The following is a 12,948-nucleotide window of genomic DNA, read 5'->3' on the forward strand; positions in this document are numbered from 1 at the left end:
TCCGACATAATACCCCTCCTCATCATAATCATGACAAAACTCACAGCAGGAGAGGCATTGATGTGGAGGACCTCCCCATGTCTGATGAAAGGTCTGCGGTTATGAACTATGCAACCGAGCATCAAGGTCATTTACACACAGACGAGCCCTCCAGTGGCACAGGAGGCCACTCTGTCTTTTCAGTGAACAGAAAGGAGAGCCTGGGATGAATAGTGACTGTTTGGGGTGAATAAAGGCCAACATTTCAGTCTGTCATAATGTGAGATTACTGTGACCGGGTACATGTCTGGTCAGAATGGCTTGAAGTCTCACTGTAGTTCAGCTCCAAAGGTCTGGGTGCAGCACAGACATATCAGTATGGGGGGTCTGGCAATGCTGTTGCCATGCAAATGTCTTTGTCCTCAACTGCACAGCCCTGAGGGGCTGTTTTAGTCCATAAAGTAAAGACCTCTTGTATTTATTCTACTTGTGTTACACTCTCACAAAAGAAGCAAACAGCAAAAATATCATCAAGATATTCAAAGGAGAAAAAAAAAGAAAATATCATATGACATATTGCTCTGAGTTATAGTAGATAAGAATATTTTTGCCGTTGTCAATCTGTATAACAAATATGATGCTTTAGCTTCGTAGCTTAGCACAAAGACAGGAAGCATGGAGAAATAGTTAGCAAAGTTAACTAAACCAGCATATTAGCACATTTGAAGATATCAGTTTATAGGTTATACACTACTGTATGTTGTTTATTTCACCAACAAAAAAACTGTAGAAAGAAAACCACCAGTTGCCAGGAAAAAACAAACAGGCATGGCTCCCGTAAAACTGAGAAATTCTTGGAAATTCTACTCAAGAAACGAACGTGGTCATCAGTTACTTGTAGATGTGCTGTTAGTTCATGACCTTTGTGACCTTTGAGGCAGGCTAGCTGTCTATCCAATTCTTTCCGCAAAGCTGAGTTAACCACAGGCTGAATTTATTAGTAATTTTTAAAAAGCAAACTATATATAGTATGTATATGATCTATATTTATGGTGTTTGTCTCTCCAGTTGGGAGAAATGAATGTATAGCAGTGAGAAGTACAGTGCAGTTTGGTTTTAAAGGTGTCTTTGAACATACAGTCCATCATTATCCATCCTCTGCTATAGCACAGCCACACTAAAACATGCACAGCACAAAGTAATCCCATTTTCCTGCCTCTCGATTGACTCGCCTCTTTGTCAGCATGTCCTCCATCTCTTCTCCTACACCACTCCTCTCTCCTCTTTTAACCGTCCAAGAATCTCTCCTTTCTTCTTGGCTTGAGGGTGCGACTGGCTGTTGGTGCCAGTTCCAGGGACACCAAATGGGAGCTGTAATTATCATTGCTCCACCACTGTCCTGTCAGTGTGCTCGCCAGCAAAACAAGAGGGATCCTTTGGAAGTCCTGATCAAAAGCTCTGGCCTTTGATCATGAAGCAAAAGGAAAAACCTAAACACTGTGCAAAATCAACGAGGAATGTCCCAAAGAGAGTCCAGGAGAATGGAAATGACAGCCATCTAGAAGACGTCCTCAACTCCTCCTCTGCTATGACGTGTTGATGTCAGGAGCACAGGTGTTTGGGCAGCGTTTGATCTGATCCGTGTAAGCAGAGTACTGAGAGAGTGACTCATGCAATGATGATGTTGCTATAGTGTCTGCCAGATAGCACCTGGAAGGCTTCACAGCAGGCCGCATCTCTATGTTTCCGCAAGGGCCCCATCAGAGGTTTCACAGACTAAAGTTTGATGCCTGCACGCTTAAACCGCGCTACATCCATGAAAACCTCCCGTACATCCACAAAACATGGAGTTGGATGGAGGTATTCTGCCTGTCCCAATAAAAAAAATTGTGTTTAGAGAGAAGGTTACTTTGAATGCTCCAAAATTAATTTGCAGCTGAGTGACAGAAAAAAGTAATAATAGAAGGCTATTTTGAGGGCCTTAGCCAAAATCTACAGGGGCACAAGTCATGCTGCTTCAGCGACAACAAACTGCAGCCTCTGGAACCTTTGAAACCCTGTGTGGTCATTTTCTCTCACAGTGACTGAAAAGAACTGTGGTGGGTGGGAAAGAAAAAAAGAGCCCCTCGCCACTCATAATACCAATCTTATGTATGTAGACGAAAATGGGAGGGATGGGAGGGGTTGGGGGGTGGCAGTCGGACTAAGGCACAATTTTAAAGCGCTTATTGAATTGCCATTACAGCTCCTGAGACTAATTGTGGCTGTTGTGTGTCTCTCGGTGGCCTAGGGGGCTCTGGAGTGGCCCTGTATGCTCTTACTCAGTGGGGTTTTCAAACCGAGTGGCCCTGAAAGAGAACAGGACCACCGTAGATCAATGGCAAACCTTTCACTCTTTCACAGGCCCTCGCTAATCCCTCTCATTTGTCTGACATTTGTTGAGGCACATTCACAGTTCCCTGAATTTAGGATTAGGCCTTGTTTTGTTACAAAAACAGCCCAAGTTATAATGCTGAATGGATGGACTAAAGGGTGGACGACGGATGAGTGTGCATGTGAGTTTGTGAGCATGTGTGTGTGGTTATTGGGTATGCACTATGTTTATGGCCAAATTAATGAGAATACAGAACCTATTCAAAGTTTTGTCTTAATTCTCATTTCACTGCTAAGAAATGCAAAAATAATAGTTTGTCTTCTTAGTCGAGGATTTGCTGCAGGGACCTCTTATTAACATGTGTCCTTTCATAAGTCCTCTACATGTGTATGAACTGACGCACAATTACATAAAGAGAGAGGAACGACAGAGATCGCTGTCCTGCATGAGTCTCTTTTGAAAATAGAATGTTTCATAAAACAGAGGAAAAACATGAACAAATTGATTCATCACAGTCAAATACCTGCAAAGGAAACACAATTTCATTAAAGTTACTACAATTCCCTTTGAAGCCCAGAGTTTGTCTCTATTGTGCTCTGACTGAACCTGAGACTGAGCTTGGAGAGTCTTGGCAGCCTGCAGCAGAGCCATCAGACGAAGGCCTTCTCATCACTGAGTGGATTAGTGTTCATGTCTGAAGCCACTTATTGGACATTAGACAGGGCTGCTGAGTGGCACATGCGCCACATTTCTCCTAAAGCCCTGCCATGCCACACTGAAGGTATGTGGTGCCAACCAGCCAAACCCCATGTCAGGCATTCTCAGGATGCCTTCAGCCGTGCCAGACACTGGGGGAAGAGGTGGACGGAGAGGTGATGTGAATCTCAATGCATGAGACGAAAAGTAAGGAAAGAAGATGAGTGTGATATAATGTGGGTTGATAAAAAAGAGAAGTGTTACAGTGGTAAGATGTATTGATGTTATAGTGATAATATGTGGATGTCTGATGACATCAGACTGAATTAGTACAGTGAACTTTTACACAGGTGGTACAAATCTTCTTAATATTAAAAGCAGGCACATGTGTTCACTTTGAGTAGAGGCCGGTATGAACACATAAGACATACAATGCTACCCTCAATGAATGAAGTCCAGTGCAACTCTGCAACACTAATAAACATGTTAGTTTGATTGATGCATCTTTTTTTATTATAAAAAAGTACTGTAAAGAATAAACATTTGGGAGAAGCATTGCTCTGAATTGTATAATATTATCTGATAAAATGACCACTGAGTGTATTGTTGAAATTGTTGTTCTGAGTCTAAGTGGAATCAGGCTATTGATCTATATTCACCATATGTTATTTTGGATGTGATATTACAGCGTCCATGGCAGACGGAGGTATTCGATACATCCTTTCATGTTATGTAGCTTCAGTTGATCTAGATAATGTTTCCTCTGTGTGTCAGTAAGACATCACAGGAAGGAGAGCAGGGGAACTTGCACATGTCCTGGAAAGACATAAATGAAATACTAGGAATATGAGATCACAGAAAAGGTGGTGGCATCCTAAAGGGGCATAGACCATCTCCTGCTATATAGTTTGGCCAGCTGAGGCAGGCCACATGTTGGCCAGTGTCCCAGTCAACATCATAAGGTTGTCTTTGGCTGTTACTGACTGGAAAAGACCAAAGTCAGTGCTGCTTCATGCAAAGTCTGAGCCGTGCCAAAGCCTATCCACCCTGCCCCTCAAGCCCCGCTGAGTGTGAAGTAATTCTTCATGCCAGCGCAACCAGACAGACTCTGTGTTTTGTCTCAGCATGCATGACTGCAGTTTCTCAGTTCAAAGATTAACAGGTGGATATTCTTCCTTTGCATTCATGTAGAGTGTCAGGTGGTGGGTTCATTGGATTAAAACTTGCAGCATGAATCAGATAATAAGCAATCATGTGCAAATGTCTGTTATCAGGTTGTTGGAGAAACTAGCCACTGACTGGGAAAATTAAAGATTTTAATCCACTGTAACTAAGTCTATAAATAAACAATCTTCAATTCAGCCTTCATTCATTCAGCTGCTGCAATTCAAACCATTCAAAACCACAGATTTAAAAACGTAGGAACATAATGGTTAAATGTAGACTGACAGCAGATGAGCAGCGATGTTCATTTTAGGCAAAATTAGGCAATTTGAAAGTGAAAGTTCCAAAGCTGTAGCTCATATGGTTGATTTGTTATGAATTTTCAAAGTTTTGGCGTGCTGTAGCGCCACCATGAGGACTATCATCAGGTGTTTCCAAGTGAGGACATCTAGTATTTTGATGTGTCATTATCATCACCCTTGCTAGAGCTTGAACCCACAACCTCTGACACCAAGAGCTCCAAACTCATTGAACTAATTGGCTGGAAGTGAGACCTGGTGCTTGGCTTCTCAAATGGACTCAGGGAGTCACAAGCCAGGCAGCAGTCGTCAAGGGAGATTTCAAAAATTGTCAAAATGTCAGAAATTCTGTTATCTAAACAAAAATCTGATAATACATAAATTGCATCTAGACAGCATGGAAATGTTGGTGATTTGTTTTTAACGATAAGTGTTTTGCTTCTCAAGAGAAAATGTCATGTTTAAAAATGTCACTCTTACATTGATTGCAGTTGTTCCCATGAGAGCAGAATTCAAAATGTTCTCAACAATTCAGTTTCTGAGATAAAATTCTGATATTTGCCAAACTTCATCAACCATGACTCCAAAATATTGTCATTTTTTCAGGAAGATTGAAAATGTATTTAGCAAGAATTGGATGGTATATGTTTACAGTCAAACATTTTCATGCACTGTAGGCTCAATTTTTTAAAAAGCTGTGTGGATCGTTTGTGGAGGACAGTCTGAAGATGCTGTCAAGCAAGTTTGGTGTCAATTGAGCAAAAACTGTGAGAGGAGATAGGTTTAATAAGTTTTACAGTTTTTGAAAAAAACAGAGTGATGGACTTGTAATTTGTAATGAGTTTAAGTGGACAAAAGTTTCAGCAGTATTGGTGAAAGTTTCAAAATTGTAGCATGTTCTGTTGGTTTGGTAGGAATTTTCAAAATTTAAAAATATAAACGCTTTTTGTGCCGTAACCTTGTGACCTCATGGTCCCAGCCCTTGTATTTGCAGTGACATGAATTCCTACTCTTGTCCTTAAAGTGAGTGGATTTGTATGAATGCAGCACAGATGGCAGGCAGATGCTGTTCAGGAAGATTCATTAGACAGCTCTATTTGTGACTTTAGGCTGGATTTGCACTGATGAAGAGGTGGCGCCCTCTGATGGTCAAATAGCAGAGCAACGTTAAAGGTCTTACGGTGTACTCTGGTACCCTCTGCTGGACATTATGAAGAACTGACGAAACTGACGATTGAGGGGTGAGATTACATTTGATGGCATGCAAAGTAAATGTGCAGAGGGAAAAGGAACTCTCAGGTGTTTATGCTGATGGATGCAATTCAGCCAAGTGACAAATATAGACAGGCACTGCACAATACAGTACAGGGCAAAATTTGTTGGGTTTGTGTATCTGTGAGTTTAGATATATTTAAAGTAAAGTATGGTTTGCATGAACCCTATTTATGTCAACTCTAGTCAAGTAAAACAAAATATTAGAAACATAACATGATGCTAACTCAGAGTGTGAGTGAGTATGTGAGAACACAATGACACATTGAACATCATGAATCAAGATGGGTGCATGTGTCCCCATTACCAAAGGTGTGAACAACTAGGGCAGTGAGTGGTAAATGGAATTGTGGTTTTGGTTTTCACAGGTTTTAGTGCAGCAGCTGCAAGGGGTGATTTTTCATCTGAAAGTGCAACCGCTAAAAATCAACAAATAAAAAAAAAACATTCACTCTATTCACTAATAAAGAAATAAACTAATACATAGTTTAATTCCAAAGCCCAAACACAAAAGTTCCCTTCATAATCTGGCATTATCTAAAAACTAAGAGAAAGGGGTTCAAAAGCGACCAACCAAACAAAATAAGAAGGAAGGAAGTCAAAACAAGAGAATGTGAGGTGAGGACACATGTGAGAGTTAAGGTTAAGGGTCCTGCAGACATGATACACTCAAACCTGAAGCCACAAAGTGTGCAGTGCTACTGCACTTCTCAACAGCAGCAGGTCGAGGGTACCACCATGATGCATGTTCTGCAAAAGTTTCTGCTCTTTCATGTTGTAACGTGTCTAGGACAAAATGGTAAGATTGCACATCTCATTTTCAAAGCATACACAGGGTACATTATCATGTTTAAACCTTTCCTCTTTTCTTTTCAGTGCTTGGTAGTGAAATCGTAAAGGGTAGAAAGAGCAAGCAGAGGTCGATGCTGTATATGGCATCAGTGCAAAGCCACAAAGGTCATGTATGTGGAGGGTTCCTTGTTAGTGAATACTTTGTAATGACTGCGGCACATTGTGACAGCATGTGAGTGATCTTCCCCCTTCAAAATTGATTGATTAGATATATTTTTTAATAATTCTCTAAAATTCTCTAATTATCATTCATGCAGGAATCCTATCAGCGTTGTTCTTGGCACCCACAAACTAAGGAACATTAGAGATGACATGAGGTACAATATAACAAAATGCAAACATCCATCTTATGTGAACGTCACAGGAGGTAACGACATTATGCTCCTCAAAGTAAGTAAAGATACATTCAACCTCAGAGTCCTACAGTAAATGACATCAATCTTGTCAAATTATTTGCATTTACTCTAAGTCGTCACCTGGGCCAAATAAAAATGAAGGTGTTACAGTTGTAACAGTGTTAAAAAAAAATGTTTAAATTCTGTGTGACAAAGTTTCGATTGGTTTAATCTGTGCAGGTGGCAGGTGGGGTGAGGATGGGGACTGTATGTGCTTGTGTTTGAATGTGTGGGAGCTCTGTGAGAGTGTCTTGAAACTGTAGAAACTGGACTCAAAGATGGAGCCCAAGCATTTGAAAACTTGCTTGTGGTTTTGTTTCCACATCCTGCACTTTAATGGTGCGAGAGATCGAAACTAAACACAGCAACACTTGAAATACTCCGAAAACTTGAAATTTCAGGAACCATAGTTCATGTTAGTTTGAAGTTAGCAGGGGGAAAAGAGAAATGTCACCAGTTTTTCATATTTTATATTTCCAGCTGTCTAGGAAAGCACGCCTGAGCAAAAAATCTCCAATCAAGCCGGTTATCCTTCCAAGACAAAAAATAAAACATAAGAACAAGGAAGAGTGCCATGTTGCCGGGTGGGGTTTGACAAGAACTGGTGGCAATAATGTTGCTGACTTGCAAGTGGTGGATGTGCCAATAATTAACCTGAAGGAGTGCAACAGGCTGTGGCGTAATATCCTTCCTGCCACAGTGATCTGTGCAGGTGGATATGGCACAGACAAAGGATTCTGTCAGGTATGCTTTCTGTCCATTCTCAGATTACATTGGTTGAAACTTTACAAATCTCCCCTGTAATGAATAAACAATCTGAGCTTCTTCCTCTTCACAGGGTGATTCTGGTGGGCCTTTAGTATGCAAAGGGAAAGTGGCTGTTGGAGTTGTTTCCTTTAATAATCACAACATTTGCGACTACCCAGATTTACCTAATGTCTATACAGACATATCAAAATTCCTACCCTGGATCAAAGAGACTCTCAAGACAAAGCAGTGTAAAACATAACAGTCTTATAATGGCTTGTGGAACATATTATCAAAGTATTGCTTCGTCTAATTCATTTTGTCAGCCACATGAAAAATGTGTCTCCTGCTGTGGCACCTGTCATCTATCAACACAAATGCAAATGCAAATGCAACACATTTTTTTCATCTGTGTTGTCTTGTATTACTCTTCTATGACTGCTTAAGGTGCATCTGTGTGTTAAACAACAAAAACATTACTGCAGCTGCAGTTTTAAAACTGATCATGGGAACATCAGTGTTGAAATCTGCAGCTTGAAACTGTGGTTGCAGTGGTTCATCAAGATCATCAAACAGATTACGTAAATGCTCGGGTTGTCACGTAGATTATGATAATTTCTTGTGTTGAGTATGAATTTCTGCAAACTTCAATCTGTCACTGTGTTATGTATAAAATAGTTTGAGAAAGAGCAGAAACGGGGTCCAAAATAATTCAAATTCATACTGTAAATTTGAGCAACATCTATTGTATGTAAAGTGCTAATAAATAAAGTTTATCATCATTATTGTAGTTTAATTAACTACTATTATAGTTTAATTATTATTGTTGCTATATAATGAGTTTGACTCTAGTTCAAATTCTTTGTCACAAGTGATACATACAATTCTCTGCATCTGTCATTAAAGGACTGTTACTGGTTACCCATGTCTAATCACTTGCTAAGTATTATGAAGTTTATTAGAGCTATTTACAAATGTCTCATAAAAATTATGTGACCACACTGTAATGCAAGGCATTGTTAAGTAAGAATGTTGTGCCATGTGCAGTTTTGACATGAGTATTGCACAGCAAACAACTGCAGATTGCAGCTGACTGCAAGCAATTCAGCCTATGTGAGACTAAATAATGGACACCAAGATTGATCAGGCAATGACAAAGACACAGACACAGACTAAGACAATGTGCTTTAGCTACACATACAATCTTTCATTTCTTTATGGAACATATAAAGTGCAGTGCGAGTGAATGAACCCACAGTTTCCATGTCCATAGCAGGACATCACGCTCCATACACTGTGACCTGTGACTCATTGGAGCTGATTAACAAATGATTCTTTTAGGCCTTTAGCTGTCACTTTGAAGCACTTAATTATGGCATTGATCATTCTGCATTTTGTTTGTTTGAAAGTATCACACTTAGAGTAGCCAGCACAGAACAATACAACAATACATACATGTTTTCAGAGAAGTAGTACTTTTTCAGGGGATTTGATGTGAAAATGTGAAACTGGGACTAGCTGGTTAGTGTTCTGAGTGACTTGTAATAAACCTGAATGGAAAGCAAGACTTCACTGGCTTTGTTTTTTCACCACTGAAGACAGCTTGGATGAGTAGTAGCTACATAAAGTGTCACAGGGGTGAGTCCTCAGGCGGAGGGATATCAATTTAGCTCATCTGGTTCCTCGTGCTGGTCTATGTGTCTCTTGAATGTGTCTTTGGCTAGATGCTTGAGTCGTAGTGTCTAGTCTGTGGTTAACACAAGATCAAAACATTTTCCTGTTTCCCCTCAAACATGAAACACTGGTTGCTAACAAGAGGTTAAATAGGACCACAGAGGTTGTCAGTGATGTTCACACCACCCACATCTTTTAAACTAACTACTGAAGAAGGAAAGCTTTTGTAGAATTGGTAAGCACTAAATCATACTAATTGGATTGGTGTTGGAGTCACATACAGTATGTGAGTGTGGTGCAGTTTGCTTGTAGCCTAACATTAGCTTTTTATACATCTGGTAGCTAATTGTATTTAGGTTTCAAGAATAATAAAAGTTGCATGGAGTGGGGTAAGATGAGCCACTTTTCATATTCAGGATCACTACATCAAGGCAATTATAGTTTTGTTTGCTAACTAACATATCTGAAGAAAAGTTTGGCTTACCATAAACAACTTTTCCTGTTTTCAGGAACATACTTACTGTAGTCATAAATATCCAGAATATTGATTTAATAATTAATACATTAACAGTCAAAACACATTCATTAAGTGTATAGGGCAGGTGGCTCAACTTGATGATGATAGATGCCTTTATAGTCCCATTGGGAAATTTGTTCTCACAGTCTGTCACATATGACACACAATATACACACCAGGAAGCTGTCAGTACACCAATGAGTGGCCAAATGGCCCAGCTTACCCTACAGCTACCTTATTGACTTTAAAAGAGTGCACTTTCATGCTAAGTTTACTACCTCATGTTGTAGCTCATACAGTAGATACAACAATTCATGTATAAAACACATTTATAATTATCTCTTTTGGTCTAAACACAATTCCCATGAAACTCGTGATTGACAAAATCACTTTTGAGAGTGATTTTTTTTTTTTGACATAAATGTTAAACCACTTTACCTTCACAGACTGAAAATGTTGCCTTCTTCCATTTGGTCACATACACAATTTTTCTTATGGTTTCCTAGAAACAAGGGGTGTATCAACTAACCCTGCCTCTCATCTTACCCTGTTCTCCCCTATATTTGTGAAGATTATCGTACTGAACAAAACATGTAACATTTTTATTTATTTATTTATTTATTGCAGTGCTTATGTGAAAACCCCACTAACCTTTTCACAAGGGACCCAATCTAACATGCTAACATCCAGGTTGACTTACAAAAACTACATCTTCCCTGCAGTGCTTTATTCTTCTCAGTGAGATCATTTCATGTCACTTTTTGTAATACACGTCACTTACAGACATGTTCCACTGTGGTAAAGAGAAATACTGACAGCTAGGCTGACTCATAACGATCCTTAGACTGCAAAATGTCAATGGTTAAATGACTCTCAGTCTCAGCCTAAAGCTTGTAATCGTGGTTTCTGTTACTCGTCCTTTAGATTTTTGGTGCACCATCATAGTGACAACAACAACCAAAATGTGACATCTAAAAAGTAATAAAGGCCTAGATACTAAGGTTGACAGAAACTTAGGTGTCAGGCCATATATGCAAACTGAAACTTCAAAAGAGGGATATAAATTAAAAGGACACTTGAATAAATGGATTCATGGGACAGTCTATTAGACCTATTACATACTGATCGAATGTCAGTACGTGCTTCAGGCTGCAAAGGCAGTGCACCACAACCTTTTATATTTACTGTAACAATGTCAGGACTGAAGGTTCACTTCTTTGCTGACCACACACATAATTAAAGGTTGCACAGACGCAGTAATGTTGCAGAAAAGGCGGTCAAAAATGAAAACCACAGGGTCGCTCAGTGAGAAAACAGTTGCATAAAAAGGTTCGGGGTGACACCCCATGAACGACAGCTTGGGTTTGCTTCCAGCATGATGCAGTATCTGCACAAAATTCTGCTTGTTCATCTTCTGACATGTCTTGGACAAAATGGTAAGATTAATTAAATGATCACTCTCTGACATACAGATGGGACATTAAATGATTATTTATTTATTCATTTATTTATTTATTAATTTTTAAGCACTTGGGAGCCATATCATACATGGTAAAAAGGCCCCAGATAACTTAATGCTGTATATGGCCTCGGTGCAGAACAATGGAGTTCATATGTGTGGAGGATTCCTTATCAGTGAAGAATTTGTGATTACAGCTGCACACTGTGACAAAAAGTGAGTTACCATGGCTCTTTAAGTTATCTTTGATTCATTTCAGATTAATTTAATCAAAAGAACCAGATCATTTGTGGCAAAGATGTTATCACTTTTTCATTCGTTATGTTGACAACCTCTCAATGTTCGCCCACTCAGTAAGACTACAAGCGTTGTTCTTGGCACCCACAATCTCCAGAAGGTTGATAATGACTCAATGAGATTTGATGCAAAGAGATGCAAGCATCCAGATTATGTGGATGTTTCAGGTGGAAATGACATCATGCTCCTCAAAGTAAGTATATTACCTGAACAGCTTCACAGTGGTGCATTTTTTACAAAAATATCAATGTTCTTCAATTCTGAAAACCATCAACAATAAAGCACTGACCACACTATTCATACAAGCTCCATCTTCATCTTAAGACATAACTGTTGGATTTTTTCCAAGTTTTTATTTTTCACCTTTGTATGTCTCCAGCTTTCTAGGAAAGTTAAACTGAGCTCAAAAAGGGTACAACCTATTCAACTTCCAAAGCCAAGCAATAAGATAAAGGATAAAGCAAAGTGCCGTGTAGCTGGTTGGGGTTTCACAAAGACCAAAGGTAAAGTTGTTAATGACCTGCAAGAGGTGGATGTGCGTATCATCAACCTGGAGGTCTGTAAGAACATATGGAAAGAAGTTCCGGTCAGTCTTCCTGCCAATGTCATCTGTGCTGGTGGATATGATACAAAAAACGGATTCTGTAACGTGAGTTTTCTGGTCATTTCCAGTTGTGAATGGTTGCTGTTTAAAATTATGATTAAACAATTTGAGCTTCTTCCTCCTCGCAGGGCGACTCTGGTGGCCCTCTGGTGTGTGGTGGGACAGCTGTTGGTGTTGTGTCTTTCAACATGAGAAATGATTGCGACTACGACCACCCAAATGTTCCCAACATCTATACCGATATATCAAAATACCTTCCCTGGATCAAATACATTCTGAAGAAGAAGGATTGTTAAGTTAAACTAAACATGCTTGACTTGTATCGCAAAAATATCTCTGGCGAAATTTTTTTGTTGGCTCTTTAACCTTAAAGAAAAAAAAAGAGTTGTATTTTATTTCATGTCATTTCATTCTCCAATAAAGATAATATAGAATATTGTCTTTTATTTTTCTGGTTGCTGACCCATCTGTATCCTGGAGATCTTTTCAACCTGTGTGTTCAATAATAAATAAAAACTAATTACACATATCTGCTTTAGTGGTGTAGGTGTTATCTCTGCAACACAAAAATAACATTCATGGTTTAGTCTCAAACACAAGTCAAACATTTACAGGGTTA

General features: G+C 39.4%; 2 protein-coding genes across 2 annotated transcripts; both read left to right on the top strand.

Annotated features, from left to right (window-relative positions):
* The first annotated feature begins 6,402 nt into the window (after positions 1 to 6,402).
* On the top strand, positions 6,403 to 8,462 carry LOC146988524 (granzyme B-like). The gene is made up of 5 exons (XM_085775396.1): positions 6,403 to 6,583; positions 6,661 to 6,808; positions 6,894 to 7,026; positions 7,512 to 7,775; positions 7,870 to 8,462. The coding sequence occupies exons 1-5, from the start codon at positions 6,445 to 6,447 to the stop codon at positions 8,038 to 8,040; spliced, it is 855 nt and encodes a 284-aa protein (XP_085631522.1). The 5' UTR covers positions 6,403 to 6,444; the 3' UTR covers positions 8,041 to 8,462.
* A 2,235-nt stretch (positions 8,463 to 10,697) lies between these two features.
* LOC146988525 (duodenase-1-like) lies at positions 10,698 to 12,739 on the top strand. Its single transcript, XM_085775399.1, has 5 exons — positions 10,698 to 11,405; positions 11,497 to 11,644; positions 11,783 to 11,918; positions 12,105 to 12,374; positions 12,458 to 12,739. The coding sequence occupies exons 1-5, from the start codon at positions 11,345 to 11,347 to the stop codon at positions 12,623 to 12,625; spliced, it is 783 nt and encodes a 260-aa protein (XP_085631525.1). The 5' UTR covers positions 10,698 to 11,344; the 3' UTR covers positions 12,626 to 12,739.
* Positions 12,740 to 12,948: the final 209 nt, after the last annotated feature.

This window comes from Trachurus japonicus, chromosome 4 (genome assembly GCF_045865225.1).
Source record: "Trachurus japonicus isolate A0001 chromosome 4, Traja_1.0".
In the NCBI taxonomy this organism is placed as follows: Eukaryota; Metazoa; Chordata; class Actinopteri; order Carangiformes; family Carangidae; genus Trachurus; species Trachurus japonicus.

Excerpts from the sequence above, each read along its gene's own strand:
- LOC146988524 (XM_085775396.1), top strand. The coding sequence starts at position 6,445 with ATGATACACTCAAACCTGAAGCCACAAAGTGTGCAGTGCTACTGCACT. Across the intron at positions 6,584-6,660 it reads AACGTGTCTAGGACAAAATG|TGCTTGGTAGTGAAATCGTA; the intron begins GTAAGATTGCAC and ends TTTTCTTTTCAG. Across the intron at positions 7,027-7,511 it reads ACGACATTATGCTCCTCAAA|CTGTCTAGGAAAGCACGCCT; the intron begins GTAAGTAAAGAT and ends TTATATTTCCAG.
- LOC146988525 (XM_085775399.1), top strand. The coding sequence starts at position 11,345 with ATGATGCAGTATCTGCACAAAATTCTGCTTGTTCATCTTCTGACATGT. Across the intron at positions 11,406-11,496 it reads GACATGTCTTGGACAAAATG|CACTTGGGAGCCATATCATA; the intron begins GTAAGATTAATT and ends TTAATTTTTAAG. Across the intron at positions 11,919-12,104 it reads ATGACATCATGCTCCTCAAA|CTTTCTAGGAAAGTTAAACT; the intron begins GTAAGTATATTA and ends GTATGTCTCCAG.